The 20,233-nt window shown below is 40.7% G+C and overlaps 1 protein-coding gene across 1 annotated transcript; it reads right to left on the reverse strand.

Annotated features, from left to right (window-relative positions):
* Positions 1-1,167: 1,167 nt before the first annotated feature.
* On the reverse strand, positions 1,168-20,054 carry STYX (serine/threonine/tyrosine interacting protein). The gene is made up of 11 exons (XM_050897444.1): positions 19,907-20,054; positions 9,316-9,348; positions 8,400-8,453; positions 7,166-7,263; positions 6,375-6,435; positions 4,964-5,000; positions 4,375-4,414; positions 4,240-4,290; positions 3,556-3,628; positions 2,488-2,581; positions 1,168-1,757 (listed from the first exon to the last, which is right to left on the reverse strand). The coding sequence occupies exons 1-11, from the start codon at positions 19,961-19,963 to the stop codon at positions 1,684-1,686; spliced, it is 672 nt and encodes a 223-aa protein (XP_050753401.1). The 5' UTR covers positions 19,964-20,054; the 3' UTR covers positions 1,168-1,683.
* Positions 20,055-20,233: the final 179 nt, after the last annotated feature.

The following is a 20,233-nucleotide window of genomic DNA, read 5'->3' on the forward strand; positions in this document are numbered from 1 at the left end:
TCAGTTAACAGCACATAATAAACCCTACAATTGCAAAACCAGCACTGCATGCTTAGCAGGTCGGCTTAACACTGACAAGTTGTAGTTCTTAAGGAGATAACAGTCACACTTCCTAACTAAAATTTCCCAACTAAAGCATCATGCATTTCTTAGAGGTTTTTTTTCCCCGAAGGATTTGCGCTGCTCCATCACCGACATAGGTGGCAGAGGACAGACAGCAGTAAAGGGAAAATGCTGCTGAACACTGGTTCAGCTCCGCTGAAGCTGTGAGCCCTCCCCATACGCAGCACTCCAGGGCCTTCACATTCCACATGAGAAGAGGTTATTAAGCTATAAAGCCTCACCCAGGTGTCCTGGCTCAGCTAAAAGCCCTGACTTACTGCAGGAGGATTTCCTCCTCAGGTGTGACCAACATCTGTTCTAGCAGCACACTTTAAGCCAAGCCAGGCAGTAGTTTTCAAACCAGAATCTGCTAACTACTTGTAAGAGCCTTCACACAGGCCAAGAGCTCAGACTTGCTCTGGAGGGACTGCCCCTCAGCCAGCCTTCTGAGGAGCTGCAAGACAAGGCAGAGGATCAGTGACTAAGCAAAGATCAGCAAGTCACAGGCGTGGTCAACTTGCCTTGAATACACAAAGTGAGGCAGAACTCCTACAAAGTAAACAGGCTCCGAAAAAGTAAACAAGCTGCTGGACGATCCTCCAGCACAAGGCAGCATCAGAAGAAATCCTCACAGCACAAAACGGCTTCGCTGTTTAGATTCACGCCTTCAAATTCAAAGATATCTGCCCTCAGAGGGTCCCCCTCTGCACAGGTTGCTCATTTGGAGGCCGACAGAGGACATTGGCCATTCGCACACAGCCATATCAGAGTACAGGGAGATAGCTGGATGCTCAGATCCCCAAATACGTTTTATATTGATTCAACTCTCCTGAGCCCACCTGTTCCCTGCTAAAATACAGTCTAATTACAAGCTCCGATTTCCCAAATACACAAGTTCTTCTAACAGCTTTGTAATTTGCTCAGTCACCACAGTGCTCTAAAGGAGCCATCATTTCATTCGTATCTTTTATGCAACAGTGTCAGTCTCAAAATAATTCAGTATATAAGGAGGTTTTATAACAAGGTAAAGAGTTAAATACCGATTAGATCACTGCTGTCGCTCAATTGCCAGTAGTAGTGCATAGCGCAGTTCATAAAGGACATTTCTACAAGCATGACCATAATATATACTGAGAACAAGGTGAGTTTTAGCAAACTTTTTCTTTACTAAAGTCTCTTGTTATAAATTACACAAATAACTTTATAAACAAATCCCCCCAGCTTGCATTTTGTTTAAAGTAATAACTTTATATCATACAAATAAAGAAATTTCAAGTATGAAAAGTGCATTATTGCAATAATACCTCTTTGCAAGTCCAAAAATCTTGGTTTAGAATAAAACTGTAAAGTGTAAAAAAGGAGTAAAACAATCAGTGCCATCTATTCATTCAAGAAGTCCAACATCTTAAAAATGATGCTTAGTGTGTTGCAGAGGCAGATTTACATCTGAAAGCAACATGTAATTGAAAAGAAGCTATGTGTGTGTGTGTTCATCATTTTGCATTATTAATTCTTTTTCCCTAGTTTTCTTCACCTTTCTTGGCAGGAATTCAAAATACAAACAGTGCTTGTCCTCAGATATCATCCGTTCTGTGCTGCTGCCACTTGCATGGTTCCAAGTTCTTCATCCTCTTCATGCATTCGCTTTAAGCTTCCTGAAAAAGGCAAGAGGAAGGAGGATACATCTGAAAAGATCAGCTCTAACAATACACAGCCGTGAGCAGGACTACAGGGCAGTTGTTACTGTCTTCTTGCAGGGACTCTACCCTTTGAAGACATTCAGCTTTTGGACAGCCATTTGCTGACAGCACTCTTCTTCCCTCACACTTCTTCTCCACATGGAAGAGAAATTTCCTAGAAGCCACCATTTTTTGCACACCCTTTACATCTCCCCCCCAAACTCCATTTTCACTGACCTTTAGCAGGGGTTGCTACTGGCACACCTCTATATGATTAAGGTAACATTTTTTTTTACATGCCCCAATCCCCCATTATCTGTTTAAAGGCACAGCAAAACTTTTTTTCAGAGCAACTGCCTTCATTTTAAGGGCAGCAATTATGTCATGAACACTGGCTGCTTTCAACCTGTCACTCTTGATTCCTCTAGGGAACTCGGGGTTTTTGAAGGACAGGGAGAGGCAGGGCCCTTCTCCAGTATGGTATGGAAGTACGGACACCACCACAGGGAAGTTCAACCATAGGAGAACAGAACATTTAATTACTGCATACTGAAGTTTGACCATAGCTCGCACACCAACTGCAGCCATCCCCTTCCCAAAAGTTTGAGATTCACTGCTGCTGGAGGTTTACTTAGGGAGTGCAAAAGTCACCTCGCAACAGCAGGTAAGACAGGCAACATCACACACAACAGGAGAGGCTTCTGACCTGTAGTACCAGGTGGAACTGAGAGGGATCTCTCCAACTGCAGTGGTGACATCATCTGGATGGTTAATTTTGCTAGATAGATGGCTTCATATTCCTGAAGAAGTTGAATAATACATATTGCTATTAATTTGGCATAATGCTTTGTAAGGATGAGAAAGGATTAATTCGGAGTGTTCACTAGGATGGACTAGAGAGTATCTCATAGTAAGGCAGAGATTTTAGAGGAGGAGAGTTCTTTGTTGCTTTGATGTGAATGACAAGAATCATCAGGAAGACAGAGCAAAAGAAAAACTTAAAGGATGACAAGAAATGGCTTTAAGGAAGAGAGTAAACTTTCATTAAAAAAATTCTGTGAGAACGTTCAGAGAACTCATTGTTGCTCCCAGAAGGCAATTCAGACCGTAAAAACAAACTTAGAATACAGTAGCTTCAGAGATTTGTTACAAGGACAAACCATACCGGGCCTTTAAGTTGCATTCTAGTGACCTGTCACACTTTCAGTGCTACACCACAACTCACAGGAGTTACTTTAAAAAAAACAAACAGAGGAGATATTCAATCATCTTGCTGCCAGCCACCTAAGTAATAGCAGAGACACTGCAAATCTGTTTCAACATACTGTCCTGATGTTTGCCCACCATTCACCCAACAGACTCCTGGAATATACTAAATTTACTAAAAAAGCAGCTTCATGATACCACTGTTTGCTGTTTCAGACTTGTGAATTTCATCACCTATGAATGCAAGTGTCAGGAAGCATCACTGATGTGTGCCACGATACTCACTTCGCAGTTTCCTTAGCCACCAATTAAGCTGTTTCAGAGCCTCTTTATCACTGCACAAAAGAGGATTTTTATTTCTCCTCCATTCCTGGATTTGCTTTGTCTAAAGCTTAAGTCTAGTGAACTAGGGTACCCACTCATCTTCCTTCCAAGCTCTACTACAGCTTCTGACGTTTACTTGAAGCATACTTTTACAGTAAATGTTAAGCCTAAGTAGAAACAGCTGTTTTGCAGGAAGATGATTCATCAGATGGCTTTTGAGTTATGACCAGAAAAAAAAAGTCACCTGAAGTTGATGGACAAATCCAGCATTAGGATTAATACAGAACCTTCTTTCTTGAACATAAGTAAATGCGTCCCTTAAAAAGAGAAGGAGAGAGAAAATACTTCAGTGGAAAACAGACTATGACAAAAGTCTCTGTGGTTTCAGGAGTCCTCCTTCCTACTATCAGTTCTTAGGAAATACGCAATCTCTAAAGGCTCCTCAGAACTGGTTTGTATAACTGATATTGTGTCGGCAAAATAGGAAGCAGTAGTTGTAAAATACTATTTGCCCACCCCCACCTCCAGCTCGGTGGCCTGTTTTCCACACACTACTTAGAACAGCCTCTTGGGGCCTCTCCCATAGCTTTGCAGCAAGGCATCAATCCATGTAGGCTGGTATCCTGTCTCCGTTAGCAGCAGGTACCTACTTCTTCTTAAAGAAAGGACGTAAACAAACCTGCAGTGAAGTGAAATGGAATCATCCGCCCCATGTAATGTCTTCACTCAATCTCAGTAGGTAACAACTGGCTTATGCGTCAATACACAACTGTTTACGTTCCCTCCAAAATTATTATTCACTTACACCACTTGAATTAAAAAAATGAATACCTACAGACGTATCGGACTTCTTATCCGTACTAAAGTACTCTCTCACTTCAGCCTTTTCAGACAAATGGTTAACTACATGACCATGCTCTGTTCTTACCTGTACTTCACCCCAAATGTTTCCATTATGTATGCAATAACTAAGGCAGCACTGAAAAGAAACAAACAAAAAAAATCATTAAAATTTATGTCCATTGTTTAAAAAAATTAATAAGCAGGATGGATAGTTTCCTACCTTCTAGAAATCCCTGCATTTCCATGGACAAGAACTTTTCCTGAGAAGACAAAAAAAACAACCAACCATACTTGTACAGACTGAAGAAAATTCTTTGAAATGTAGTTTTTCCTTGTTATGGAGAACTACACAGCAGCAAGGTACATCCTAAGAATAACAGGCGTGTCTTACTTCACTCTAGATTACTAACTACACTCTGTCTGTTACTGCCCTGGGATACAGAAGCACAGATTCCTGCTCCTCTGAGGATTTTGAGTAACAGAATCTGCATTCCAGGACCACAATGCAGATTTAAGGCCCTACATTAGAGAGGGGACAAAAGAAAACTCATGCACAGAACACAGTTGTGTTTAAAGTGAAAAAAAAAAACCCCAGATATACAAAGAGGTTTGTTTTCCGGTCAGAGGCAAAAGGAAAGAAGAACACTTAGCTCTGAACTTGTATAATATAGTTCAACTCAAGCACAATAAAACCCCAAATTTAAGAAAACCTCATACTTAAGAGCCTCTAATACATACCACTAAGCTAGTTTTAAAGCTTTAACAACAATGTATTAGTAAATGAAGGAAAAAAGTTAATATGATTTTACCTCCACTTTGTAAACTTCCATCAATAAATTCTTTAGTCTAAAAAGAAAAAAATTACAAGACTCAAAGTTTCAGACTATTTTAGATGTTACTGCTACTTGCATTTATATGGTAGAATTTTTGTATCAGTCTTTATATACAGTGACAACAATGCACTCTGTGTATACAGACTTAGACATCACTTCAACTGGACATTTATATTTCTTTTGTACTTTTAACTACCCATAAAATTGTCAGTGAAAAACTAGCACGAAGCCAGAAACAAAAATGCATAAAAATCCAGTACGTGCGCCTTTTACAATCATTATGTCACATGTTATGCCACTATAATAAAAAGTAACTTCCAAACATCTTTGTTTAACAGTTGGGAGGAAAAAAAACCAAAACCACAAACAAAAACCCACACGCATCAACAGCAATATGGCCTGGACCACTTTGACACCTGTGTTTTCCTAGAAGTTCTCCAATGATATTTTCAGTTATAAAAGTAGGTCTCATCAATCTATAAGGTGAGACGTGATGTAGTGAGGTCTGTGGAACACTGCCAGATTGAAACAGCCGATTAGATGAAAAGCAAAAGCTAAATAATTTATTGTGGGGAAAACTCAGACTAGACTCTTAAAAATATACCAACACAGAGCTACTAAGATGTCAGTAACTGCGAGATTTGCAAAGGATGTTGTTCGATCAAATGGCATTACACTTCAGAAAAGCTGCAAGCCATCAACTGATTTGCCGCCTTGTTCTGCAAAAACACAACCACCTCTGCCATATACAGGGAAGCCAGAAGAGTTTTTTGGTGGGGTTTTTTTTTTTTTTGGGTGGGGGAAGGAACAAAATGCTTTTGCTCTGTTGCAAACTAACCTAAAATAAAGATACAAAACCATAGCTCAAAACTAAGGGTTTATTCTATTTCCAAAGGTCAGTATGTAATGGGTACTGTTTAACCTAAAGTTACTTTTACATTCTTCTACAGTAAACATGTTCCAAGATGCTGTAAAACTTAGTTACACCAACTAGTTACTATTTTCTGTTGAATTTGTTTCAGTATTTGATACAAGAGATGTAAATACTCTTGGGCTCAAAAAATAAGTTGCCTACAGGCCAAGTTCTCCAGCATTCTCCCATGACCTGATTTCTTTGCTTTGAGACCAGTCTTTTTTTTGTGTCTTATTGTTTTTTTAAACCGTAATAAAATACAGCTCTTACAACTCTGCCTCAGTTTCTATGCTTGTAAAAAGGAGTTAACTACACCTACTAAAGTGGCAATAATAAGGTCACTTAAGAGTTCACAGCCCTTCCAGGCGCCTCAGGCTGGGTATCCCAAATTTGAAACTGGTACCTGTTAGTTCAGAAAACTCTTACTGGGCAACTCCATTCCCAATCCATTCACATTAACACACAAATACTTACCATAGGGAAAAATCGTATTATATTCTCAACTGGATTATCTGCAATATCCAAGACTAAATACCTACAATGAAAACAGTTGCTATGAGTACACAATAACACTGAGTTGCTGCCACCAGTACACGTACAACTGATTGAACCCCACTACAATACTCAAACCTGCAGAGGGAAGCCAGCACTACCCTCCTGGCTTTTCTTTCTGGTCTGAGCTCCAGAACTTCTACAATCAAGCAACCTCTGGAGCTGCCCTTATGAGGAAGGAAGTGAGGAACCTTCTCCAACATCCCCTGACAAAATCACCTCTCAGAGTGGAAGAAATTCACAAGTGCTATGCTACCGGTGACTCAGCTTTGTTTGAAAGCAGTGTACTACATGCCCACATGCTCCCCATCAGCTTGTAAACACAGGCCAGTGCTCTTTTCTGAGGCTCTATGCAACTTTTTCAGAGGTACACATATTCTGATTAAGTTACCTCAAATATTCTATTAGCAGGACAAACTGTACTCAGAACTAACAACTTTAAAACTAAAGACAGTTACTGCAAGCTAATGGATACTTCTCATTTGCAGACTTGCCTATGTCCAGAGTTTAGCAGGATGAACAAACTTCATGGTTTGGATTTAAGAGTATTTCTACACCTTAGCTATTTCTACACTATTTTTCAAATAGTTTTGACAATGTGAAAATATTTGGAAAGAACACTAACACAAAAAAGTCTTGTTAATACAGAACAAGTTGTTTAAAAGTAAGACCTTTCATTGTTTGCAGGTCTGCATGTTATTATCATTTCTCACCTAAATAACTGTTGGAAGTTTGGTTTAATAAAATTTGCTTCAATGTTTTGCCGTATGCATATTACATGGGTTATTCCATGTTTCTGAAGTATAGGTAGCTGTGGAAAAAGAAAAAAACATTTTTTTTTAATTACAGAATCCATCTATTACCCAGTAATAAAAAGAAAAGCTATACTTAAATATACAATAGGGCTATATCATGTCCTCAAGGAAAATCAGAGCTAGTTTTCTAATATTCAAAGCATAGGGTGAAAAATTGTCTTTCAAAAAGACAAAACACAACCATTAGGAGCTGCAAGAAAAAGCATTCCTAACAACGATAAAAAGAACAGGCAGTAAAGAAGACATTCAATGAACTTGTTTGTGTCTGCCCACCTTTCACTTCGCCTGAAACTGCAAGTCCCTACATGATGTAGTAATTTTCAGCTAGCATTGGATCCTTGCTGGAATCAGACCACTGAAAGTGATCATTTAAACTAGGAGGTAAGTTTGCAGATATAAGCTTTATCTTAGCAGTGCTTGACTTTATTGTAGATGGAATTTACCTTATTTTATTGCATATTTGTGAGTTCCCAGTTCTGATTTGTGTTGCAAAACTTCAGCAAAGGAAATAGATTGCCTGATCAGTAATATGCAAGTCTCAAATGGTTTATCTTTTTCTAATTAAAATTATATACAAGCTTAACTATAAGACTCATTTTTAATACAAAAAGCTCACACATGAATGCTCACTGCAATTAGTGTGCAAGTCACTTCAAACTTGCACTTTTCTCTGGTTTGTAAGGAGTAGGCAAAGCTGACTAGCTGAATTGAGAGAGCACGCATGTGTGTGTGTGTGTACGAATGCATGCAGAACTTCAAGCCACATGAAAAAATTTAATCAGGGCTCTTTTTTCATTTTTCTCCTGAAATAGTCCTTTAGCTCACAAGATTGTTAAGGAAAACGCTGTCTTTTAAGTGTTAACTGCCCCAGCATGTGCCTGAGGCAGTAGTTCAGATTCACTCTGGAAAAGGGAGGCATCAACACCAGCCCCAGTCAGATAATCCTGCAGGCTAAAAGGACCATCCCATAAATGCACCAAGTATTACTTCTACTCTGGCATCTTTCATATTCCAGTTCAGGATTGCAACCAAATTTACACCTATATAGATAACCCTTGAACATACCACCACAGTAACAAAACAAATCACCACAGCAAAGTTTTCTTATGAGCTACTATTCTGAAAATCATACCTTGCTTTTCATAGCTGAAGAATATGGGCCTAAAAATAACCCAGGTAAAATTTCCTAGGAGGCAGAAGAACAGATATTTAATAACAACTCAAAACCATTTGAAATAATACATTGCACTCAGCTCAGACTATGGCCATGGAAACAAGTAATTCACATATTATATTAGTGAGAGATGTGTTATCAAGTGTCGTTTATAATGGGACAAGGGAAAAAAAAATCGGTTTGGCAAGATAAAAGAAACATGATCTTTGTGCAGGAGATCTTGTTTTGGAACAGGAATCAAGTCCTTTATTTGGACTAAGTTCCAGTTTGATTACTGCATCTTACCGAGCCCCAGATCAAATGAAGGGAACTCTAACTTTGTATACAATCATGTCTCGTAATTAATTCCAAATCGCTCTCATGGAAAAAGATACACGCATGGGAAGTCTTCTAGCTTTGTCCCAGTAGTAGGAAAATACCGATTTTTAACCATTTATCTCCCCACCAATAAAGACATGTAGGTCTGTAGATCTCATCTTGTGCAAAGATTTGGCTCACACCATGGTAGGAAAATTTTAATTGTCCATCCTCCTTGAGAACACCTACTTCCAACCAAATTTAAGTTAAAAAGCAAAGCTCCAATATATTTTTAACAGCCATCTCCTAAAAATACTCACGAAGACAAAAACACAGTATTTTGGGGATTCTGAAAAGGACAAAATTACTTTTTTTTTTTTTTTAGTACTTGCACAACAGAGATCCAAGGAAACCTGCACTCTAAGCTGGCAATCCTTGCACATCTCTCCCATGGTGCTGCCTGACACTTTACCCCTAAAGACTGATTTTGATACCAGCTCTTTTGTAGGGCACTTTATTTTTCTTACTGAACGCTCCATGGGTTTTGACTCAAATGGTAAATGAAAGTGTGTCATACCTGCATCTCTCTCCTCATGGGATAGGTCCAATCCTTAAAATAAAACCAAAAAAAAAATTATATAGGCACGTAAAGGGAAAAACAAATTCAAACAGAGATCTTATGTAAAAGAATCACAATCTATTTTCTGCAGATTGTACGAGCTACCTGCTATGCAACAGGCACATTGCTTACGCTTACTGCTAACTCTCCACATGGATACCAGTAAGACTCAAGTGCAAGGAACACTATTTTGAAAGCTTATGTGAAGAAACCTCAAGCACTCTACATCAGTGATGAAGCCTGTGCAGAATAGCTAGTGTTGTACATCCACACCTCAGCTTTCTGCTTAGAAACTTCCCTCTAGAGTGGGGAGGGAAAAAAAAAGAAAAAGGAAAAAAGCTTTAGAACATTCTGTACTAGCCACAGAAGCAAAAAAATTCCTTTGACTGGTACATTCCTACAGCCACTGAAAAAACAGTTTGAAGATAACAAGTATAGCAGGTAACTCCCTTAAAATCCACACTGCCTCACCTAATATATTCAGACTAACTTTATTTTGAGTATTCAGGATTTCGCTTTAACAATTCTAGAAATTTATGTTCTCCATGAACACAGCAAGCCATTAAAGTGAATCTCCACTTTTGTCCATCCTAGACAGTTACACTGGGAAGGATCCTTGCACAATAAATGCATACGCTTGTGTTCAGCCACGAGGACGTGATACTCCTCGTCGGTTAATTTACAGCTAGCACATCGCACCCTGCCACAGAATCTCAGACCTTCAAGTTTGTGAAAGTTCACCACTTGGGAATCACCCCTTCCCAGCTGACTATTTACTATCATCCAACTCAATCTATCACAACTGCCCAGAGCAAATGCCAGGATCAACATTTTCATCCTTTTCTACATTTTACAGAACTGCCAAAGCTGAACAGAAAAACGCTCAGGCAGACTCTATTCCTGTCTTTCCTTCTTTACAACTCCCACTGTCCTCTATTAACAGGCTCTTACTCATTCTTTGACCCTCACACATGAAGGAGTTGTATCTGAGATCACAGTTACCAGCTGGAGGGGAAAGAAAAAAAAAAGGAAATAGTCAAACATATCAAATCAAATAGACTGCATACATTTATTTACATAACTTTGTTGATTGCTCCACACACACAGGCAGCTAAGAAAAAACTTTGCCATATGTCATTCTTGTTGATGTTCCAATCTCCTCAAAACTATGAGAAAGTTAAACTCTAAATATTCAACCTCTGAAGTAAGATCAGCATTACACCAAGAAAGATCCAGGACCTTAAACTGCATTATTGTCCACCTTAGCACCTGCAGTTGTACCGGTAGCATCAATTTCACATTAATCCCCTTTTTACCAAGACACAAGAAAAATCCAGCCCTTCCCCCAGACACACACACAGTAAAACAGTGAGGTTCTGCTAGCTCTTGTTAGTGGAATTAGGAAGGATTTTAGTATCAGTAAAGTTATTCTGGAAACCACTTGAATTGAATCTGGGACAGCATTTCTGAGAAAGCAAACAAACATTAAGCCACTCAAAACAATTATTTGAATACTACCTAAAATGGTAGTACAAACAGGGAAATAAAATACACTAAAATGGTCTTTGCTAAAGATACAGAGAGATAAGCTAAGTTACTTCTGTATGTTCCAGCTGTAATAATAAAAGCTCCTGGTAGTAGAAAGTAGAAGTCCTGTGACAAAAGGATGATATTTACAGAACTGTATCCTTTGAAGGTTGACCTAAGAGTGTTTTAGCATAATCCCATTGTCTCACTCCATATATGAAAGCATAATTCAAGCACCAAAAAGCAAGAAAACCTCAGTTTTGTCCAAGCATAAAAACAGTATTATGAGAAAAACTCTGGAAAGCTTAAGCTACACTCCAGGAGTATACAAGCACTTAAGTGGGTTTATGACTCTATTTATATACTTGTAGAATTTAAAAGTCTTAGTCTGGAGCATAATGAAAACACAAATTCATCACTACTTTCATCAAGGGGACTTAACGATACATTACAAATATTCCTTTCAAATGCATTAGAAGCAGGAAATCGTGTTAGTCCCAACAGCTGTAAGCTGTGCAAAATAAGTAGGCAAGAATTTAGCAATATACAGTCCAAAGGAAACCAAAATGCAAAAGACAGATGCCACAGATGTTCTGAACAAGACAAAAATGTCAGTATTGGCTCCAGACATTAGCCTTCAGTGTTCTTCAAGAAGCCAAAAAGGTACAGTTTCCAACAGGATTTAGTCTGCAAAATAAATATCTGAAAGACGATGCCTCAGATTAAATGCTTTCTTTATACAAGTACACGAACTACTGAAAGAGTGATTCTGGTGATTCCCTGACAGCCTTTCAAGGCTTTTAAAACTAACAATGCAAGATTATTCAAATGTTATGCAAAATTATGTAAAAAAATAATCTATTAATGTAGACTGAAATCAAGCAGAGGTCTCATTTTAAGGAATTCATTCATCAACCGTGTTTTCTACACTGTCTGAAGCACCCAGCAGACAAATAACAACTGAAAGTTTCTCTTTTTATCAGACCAAATACAAGAATTTTGCTAAGAAAACAACTGATGATGCCAGAGCCGGAGAGAGTAACAGCACTCCTTGCTGCTAAGTATTTGGTAGGTTCTACAGAATAAGTGACAACTCACTGGAAGACCTGATCTTCAACACTCGCAAGACACGTAAAGAGAAGGAATACAAAAAAATAACCCCCACAACTCCAAAGTTTTAAAGAGGAGCCACTCACCTCTGACAGATCTTCCCAAACTAGACTGTGATTCACTGACAGACAAGTTTAAAACATACCTCAGCTGTTTTGCAGAGGGTGTTCACAGCACGTATCCGCTGTATTCTGTATTCGCACAAATGAAATGCCAGGGACTATCTAAAGCACTTCAACTACTGTCCCAGAATGGAGCGACTAGCAAGAGAAAAGGCAATAAAGCACGTTTCAAAGCCTTTCCTTCCCCATCTCTAGCTGAAATAAATTGAAGATATGAATCAATAGGCGAGACTTGTCTACATTACAAAGAGCTTCTTGGTAACCAGTATCCAAACTACATCAAGAGTTACTCTGCCAACAGTTATGGTTATTTTGTCAATATTTTACCATAGCTGTACCTGTTCTTCTTTAGAAGAACAGTTTAATGGCAAAAAAACCTAACACCTTACACTGACATGTGCAAATGCACATACATGTGGACTTCTTCCTGAAAGAGTGACCTTAGCTAGGACTTAATATAAAATTCATATTATGAATTTTTTAGTCAGTTAAACAGCCCTGACATTGAGATTTGTCTACGCTCAAGATCTGCACAAAAGCAAAGACTGCGGTTTTTAAACACAGCAGCACAACGTACCTTATGCAATCTGCATATGCCTCACCAGAAGAAATATAGTGAAATGGATATACGTGACATTGCTTAACTAGTCCCTAACTGACAGTTTAAGCCTGAAGATCCATCTAATTTTCACATATAAAAGGTATATCCTAGTCGGTCTTTGCCAAAGCTCAGCTTTGGTTGAAAGGCAATCCACAGTACCTGCATTTTCATTATTATGGTTAAACTCCTCCTGCCTTATAATTAGTAGAGCCTGCAAACCACAGGCTGCCCTAGATGAAGGAAGAAGCTCTCAAAGGTGATAAAAAAACACCAGTAAAATAAATCAAATCAGTAGTTTAAAGAAGCTGCCAACATCAAGAAGTATCTTTTCTAGATTTTAGCTGCTGCCCCTTATCTGCTCAGCATCCCTGGGCATCAGCCACCATCTGCAATGACTCTCCTGGCTCTCAAGACCATTACTCAAGCCCTTTTGAAAAACTGCACACAACGCCCAGTAAAACCTTCCTGACCGCCCCAGGTTTCTGACCCTTTTCCAACACTGACAGCTCTTTTGTTGTTGATTAATAGCACCACTTACCTCTCTATACAGCTTTCTCTTCCCATCACAATTCATCACAGCAAGACTTCTGCATGATTGATCGTTCCTCAAAAATCTAGGGCTGTCAGAATCCTCTTGCCTAAATTTGTTTCCCTGTCTAGCGGAATATTCATATGAGCTATAACACTCAGAAGTCTCTCCTCCAAACTTGGTACGACATTCTACCACAAGTTGTGAAATCAAAGCTGAAGACAACTGTTACAGCAATGACAGCCACACATTCTGCTGACCTGCTTCCATTCCTTCATCTGCTCTGGCCAGCTGATCTCTTGGCTACAACTTTGTACCGCTGTGTATAGGAAATTAAAATTACAGCTAAACAGTGCTATATCAGAACAGTCAGAGGGCATGATTCTATTAACTGCCAACACTACTATCACCCTCCTTTAGCAGGCTACAGCTTGGATTGTGGATGGGTCCTGATCCCTTAACGATTACCTTGACACAAAAGCTTTATGGTTAATTCTCAGGTAGTTTTAAGTCTAATTTACACAATGAAATGAGATCACATCTTGGTTTTGAAAGCATTTTAGACAATATTTTGATAAAAACTCCCAGCTGATACAGTCCAACAAAAGGAGGGGAGATGTTATCATTAAAGACCTGCACAAAAATAAAGCTAGTTACACCAACGGCCTTTGTAAAATGGAACAAAAAATTGTCAAAAGAAATCATGAAATACTAAAGTAGTAATAGAGCATACTCATTTGCCATCTTTTAATAAGAAAACAGACAAATTAAATGAAGTACTGAAAACACATTCAAGAAAAATATTTGAATATTACTGAAACCTGTCATGTCTATCACTGTGAAGCATGCTACTTTAAGGGCCTCAAAATTACCTACAAACAAGAACGAAATGAAAGGCTGTGTCTTCAGATTCAGTCATGCTTCATGTTCCTGGACAGTTATTCCAGTTAGAAGCATTTTTTTATATATAGAATAGAATTATTTCAGTTGGAAGGGACCTACAACGATCATATAGTCCAACTGCCTGAACACTTCAGGGCTAAATTTTTTTTTTTTTTAGGTAGAAGTTCTAGTGCAAGGATATAAAATATAAAAAATTAAACCCAGTCTTTTTGTTCATTCAAGACGTGGGCATGCCACTAACAAGAACAGAGCTATACTAATAAGGTTAAGGAAGGCTTTGACAGCACTGCTAACCCAAAGCAGCAGCTGGTTAAAGGGTGAGGTTACATTCCCACCCTTGCACAGTTGTTTAATCCTACAGTCACCACGCTCAGGAAACTATAATGGCCCAAAACTAACAGCTTTTTTAGCTAAGTTGGTTGTCTACCAAGTAAGCTCCCTGCTCCAGGTCACTACAGGTCAGATAAGCATTGGGACAAAACAGTGACAACACCGGACAGTTGGCAGGACGGGTAAAGCCACTTTTTAGCAAAGCCAGCTATTAGATGGGCTTTGCTGCAATGGCAAGTCACGCCTCGGTCACAGATCCCACTTCAGTCAGTCTCAACAATAGTAAACATGGGCTGGGAAGCAATGTTTAACAGTGTTTTCTGCGTATTTGTAAAGAGTACTCGGACAATGGGAAGTCCTCCTCCTACAGACGTTTTTGCTTTTGAAAATACAAAGGAATATAAAAGCAGGAAGGTGGAGAGGAAAAACAATAGCAGGTGGGAATGACAGAGCACACAGAGGAAGGAAGAAGCATACGACAGGAAAATAAAGGTTATTTTAGCAGAGAGGAACACAAGCCATGGAAAAGGATAAAAGATAGACTAAGGCAACTAAATGGAAAGTAGAAACATAATACAGATGAGAAACAAACGTTTCTTATTTGTCCCATTCTGTAACATCGGTCCAAAAGATATCTCTACTAGCTTGTTAAATACCAGTTAGCACACAGGATCACCAGCACTGGCTTTTATTAAAGCACGATAAAGCAGTGAAGGCAGAATTCTTCAGCTTATATGAAGCACATAGCCAAGTGGCAGGACTGCCACACTTTTTGTAGTATTTTCTTTTCAAATAGACTTGCCCAGAACTTGAGACTCATCTGAATTTTTTCTAGTAGCGTTTCTCCTGCATTCACCCCACGGCATTTCCACCCACTGCAATAAAAGGTCTTGATGATTCACTTTTTTATGAAGAATCTGTAAAATGAGCACTGATGAACAAGTTTCACTGGTAAAGGACAAATTGTATTCAGATCATTAGAATTGTTTATAATGGTGCGAGTATGTCCTTTTTCATGCCTTTTTTTTTTTTAACTACAGTCTAGTGAGTTGGGCTATATCGAGACAGCCAAGGAACACACAAGTCTTTTTACAATCCTCATTCAGATAAAAAAAAACCCATGCTTTAAGTCCTCAGTTCTACAAACTGCTCCAGTTGTGAGCCACCTTCATGTCTGTGTGGATGCCTATGCACTTCAACAGGCTTCCCACGGATGCAAGGCGTAAGTTAATCACGACTGACAAGACTGTTCAACTTCAGCTGCCACAGTGCACTTCTTTTGGTACATGCAAAGTAGTCTGATAGTATCCCACAGAGTTATGATCAAAATCTGTCACCTGATTTACATTTCCCAGCATAACATAGCATTTGTTTTAAATTTCTTTTGCTCTATTATGTGGGCAGGTAAAATAAATATAATACAGGCTTCCCACTTATTTTAAAGAGTCTGCAGAGGCGGCAAATCACGATGTTTAAGGGGGTTATTTGTGTTTGTTATCAAAAGTAAGAGTAAAAAAATTTAAGAAATGTGTTCCACCTTTAGATGGACTGCACTACTGCATAGGTAAAAAAAGCAGTCAAAAATACATTAGCATTTCAGACTAAATATAGCTGTCAAGAAATGTAAATTTCTTAAAAAAAATAATGTGCTAAAGAGAGCTCAGTTTTTACACATAATAAAAAGGCAAATATGACTGCTTAGTCAATAAGCTGATAATTCCATTACAAAAACCATGGGGAGTCCTAAAAAAATTCTAAATACCTCATGCATACTAGTTTACTCAGCCTGCTTGCAAGCAAATATGCTAACGTTTTAACAAAGAAATGAACTGGAAATTAGCGCTGTGTTCCCATTACATATATCCTAGCACTATTCTTTTTTGTTTAAAATTTAATGGGAAAATAATTTCCATTAGATTCCTTGAATTATTCCAGTCCTTATTTACCATCTTTCCAAAAGTGCTAAGATGTCTCAGTACTAATATGCCAGCATGCACTAACTGGATCCTCTTTTAACAGGTCTTTAGCCATACATGTTTATACTGGGGGAAAGAAAAAAAAAAAAAAAAACCAAAACACAGCACTTCTCAAATTTAAGAAAGTTTGAGATCTCATCTTGAAAAATGTGGCAATTTTAGAAAAAAAGACATATAAATCTAAGCTTAGAAATTATTTCTATGCCATGTACGAGCACTACTACTCATAAAACTTTGACATATTCACTATCTCCAATCTGTAAAAGAACACATAGAGTTTACAGGCATTCATGGCATATACCAGAAAAGCTTTGCAAGAATGATGAGTTACATGTTGAATATCCAAAAATTAAAAAGAGAAAACACTCAGATGGCATAAGGACCTGTAAAAAGGAATTCAGCTTTTAACTGCCACAGACTCATGAGTGAAAGACAGAAGCTGGTTTATCCCAGACTTCATTAGCTCATCTTGCAGAACTGGACAATTCACCCAGACTGCAGCCAGCACACGAGAGCGGACTAGAGGAAGCGCCACAAGCCAGCACTGACACACGGTTGTATCAAAGCGTGGCAGACGCTGGCGAATACCTGTCTGTGCCTGACCTGTAACAAACGTGGTTTCACCACCTGAATGAACGCTAAGTACACACAAACTGCAGGGAAAAAAAAAAAAGTGACACGTGGCACTAAGAGTACTCAAAATAATGAACTTCTGGTCAGTCAACTGCTGAGATGGTATCAGATTAGGAATGCAAAGGCGGCACAACTCTCTCCAGCAGGTAAATATCACCAGCATTTCTTAATGTGGCATTTCACAAGCTCCAAGAAGTACCAATAGCAAAGCAGTTTAAAAATCCAGCAATTGGTAGTACTACGTATGGATTAGGGACATTGCAAACAATCTACAGGCCAGAAAACTGACCTATTTATCTAGAGTACGTTTCTGCAGTCTGCCTAAGTCAATCCAACCACAGGCTGTTGTCACCCCCTCACCAGCCAGCCTTGCCCACTCTCTGACTTTTCCTTGTGCCAGCACTAGGGAGCGTGAAGCCGTGCAGTCAACCAGATCAACTCACTGATTTGGCTTTTTTTTTAAATTATTATTATTATTAAAGCTGTCACATGGTTACTAGTGTCAGCCGGGAGAAGGGAGCTGGCAGTTAGATTGCCTTAAAATGACCACAAAGTTGCACTTACTCTTGAGCAGCCTACATCAGGAAGTAAAGCAGGGATTCCCCAAGTTCTCTCCTCCCCTTCCCCTCCCAATATCTTGAAATCAAGTCTACCAAGACAGCATTAAACCATACATAACCAACTTCCTGAAATAACATTAGAGAGTACTCCTCATTAAAGAACTTCCTCACTGCAATACACAAGAGATGATCTTCAGCTTTCCATGAATAACTACATTTTGTGAGCAGAATGATTTTAGTTTCCTTAGTTTGCTTTTCCAAAGCATCTTCTTAAGGATTAGGCTGAAGGCCCAAGGCTGAAGTCTCTTACGCTTTGCTTAACAAGTCAAAGTTCTTGTGGAGCTAACATTCTCCACTGGCTTTAACTTTTCTGTTTCCCCCAAATACTCCAACTATAGTGTATTTAGATCAAGTCAGACACAAATGCAAGGTGTTGAAAAAAATTAACTTACAGTTTTTAAAAATAGTCCTTGAAATTCTCCACTATGGTCTTGCAGCATGCGAAGTTCTAACATTCTATACGTTATACTATTGAGAGACAGAGCATGAAAGAAGCAAAAAAATAAAATCCACTCTGAAGGACACTGCATTATAATTTCAGTTTTCATCAGCTAAGAGCTGTTAGACTGGCAGTGACCTCTGTTTTTAAAAACTGTTTTAACCGCATGCTCCTTTTTAGCCATTCTAGTTATAAACAGGCTCAAAAAGCCACCCAGGCTAATTTAGTTAACCATTTTCAGAAGTAACCATATGATTGGTTTCTCCAGAAAGAAAAGATATTTAAAAACAAACAATTATAAACCTCACAGGGTGGTATATAATTTGTGTTCAGATACAAACTGATTACAACTTCCTGAAAACAACCAAGATGACTTGTAAACAGCTCCATAGCTCTGAAGTGAAGAGGGTATTAAATCTTGACAACAAAACCAAAAAAGAAAAAAAAAAACATAGTAACTTCCATATTTCAGGTAACTTACCACAATAACAGCATTCAACAATAACTCTGTTAAAACAGAAATACATGCTGATGTTTGTGAAATATGCAACAATCTCTAGACCTCTGCAGCACTCAGATCCTATCAACTTCCCGCATGAACGCTGTGACATTTCGCATTAAATATCTGACGCTGTCGAAGCGGGACACTTAGGGCTGTTTGTGACACATGAAAACACACCACCAGTATGCAGGGTCAGAACTGAGAAGCTAAGCCAAGTTCAGAAATCAGACACCACGCTGACCCGACTCCTCTGACACCACGCAGGGTGCAGTTTAGTCTTAGCAGATATTGCCACCTGTCTTAGCTTGCAGAGAAGTCTTGGCTCTTGAACACTGTAAAAATGCCTCCCCAATAGACTCACCAGGGCGCCAAACTGTTTCTGGAGTATCTAAGAGTTAGTAGACACCAACTGTTTGGAAGGGGACACACAGGTACTCACTGCGAGCAGCTCATTACCTTTCTGCATGTACAAAAAGGGGCAAGCAGGCAGACAGCAGCAGATGGAGGACAGGACTGGTGACCATACAAAGGGAGAGGGAACAGGCAGCGCAAAGCAAAAGGGCGGCTAACAGGCAGGCCATGACACACTGAAGCACAGAAGAAGGGACACCAGAGACAGCAAGCTGAGTGGGGGCCACTATCAGAGGGCAAAAGCCAAGGGAGCGGTGGTCAGGCGGGATGAACCGGGGAGGGGGGGCTTCTGTGAAAGCAGGCACCCCCTTTTCAGTAGGCAGGGAAATAGCCCCGAGAGCAGGCAGGCAGGGCAAGGCCGGAGGCACCCGAAAGGGGAGATGCAGGAGGGAAGGGGGTCTGTGAGGGCAACGGAGGCGGCAGGGAGCAGAGAACAACAGGCAGGACCGGAGGATGGGGTCGGTGGTCCCAGGGGGGTGGCACAGCGCCCGGCAGCGGGGCCTGGGGGGGGGGGTGTCACCAGTACGGGGGGGGGGGGGAGAAGGAGGACCTGCGCCTCGGCGGAGACCCGCGGGGGGCGGCCAGCGAGGCCTGCGCTGGGATCTCGGCGGGGACCCCGCGGCCAGGGGGGAGCGGGGCGTACGGGGACGGGAGATACGGCACGGCGGGGAGGGCTGTCAGCGGGGACCCGCCGGGGGGGGGGGGACAGGGCCCCGCAGCCCGGGGCGGGGGGGACGGGGGACCGGGACCATCCGCGCCACGCGGGGCCAGGCGCGCACGAGGCCGGCCAGCTCTCCTCAGGCGGGGCCGAGCGGCGGCCCCCGGCAGCTCCCCTCCGCCGCTCACCTCAGAGTCCTCTTTGGCCTGCGGCAGCGCGGGGAAGGCCGGCTTGGCGAGCTCCATGGCCGAGCTCTCTCCGGGCGGGGCAGGACCGGGCAGGGCGGCTATTTGGGCAACGGGCCCGCGGGCTCCAGCTCGGGAGGAGCAGCAGCAGCAGCGGCGGCGGCGGCAGGAGGAGGCGGAGGAGGCGGCGGCGCGCTCAGCCGCTCGCGCCCGGCCGCCATGCTGCTGCTGCTGCTGCTGCCGCCTCTTCCCTCCTCCTCCTCCTCCTGCCGCCGCCGCCGCCGCCGCCGCTCCCCCTCCCTTCCACCCGCCCCCGGGCTCCGCTCCAGC

The sequence above is a fragment of the Gymnogyps californianus genome, chromosome 5, assembly GCF_018139145.2.
Source record: "Gymnogyps californianus isolate 813 chromosome 5, ASM1813914v2, whole genome shotgun sequence".
NCBI lineage: Eukaryota > Metazoa > Chordata > Aves > Accipitriformes > Cathartidae > Gymnogyps > Gymnogyps californianus.

Coding starts and splice junctions, on each gene's coding strand:
- STYX (XM_050897444.1), bottom strand. CDS start 19,963: ATGGAGCTCGCCAAGCCGGCCTTCCCCGCGCTGCCGCAGGCCAAAGAG. Junction 6,436..7,165: donor AACTTCCAACAGTTATTTAG/GTGAGAAATGAT, acceptor TTTTCATTGTAG/GTATTTAGTCTTGGATATTG. Junction 4,415..4,963: donor TGGAAGTTTACAAAGTGGAG/GTAAAATCATAT, acceptor TTGTCTTCTCAG/GAAAAGTTCTTGTCCATGGA.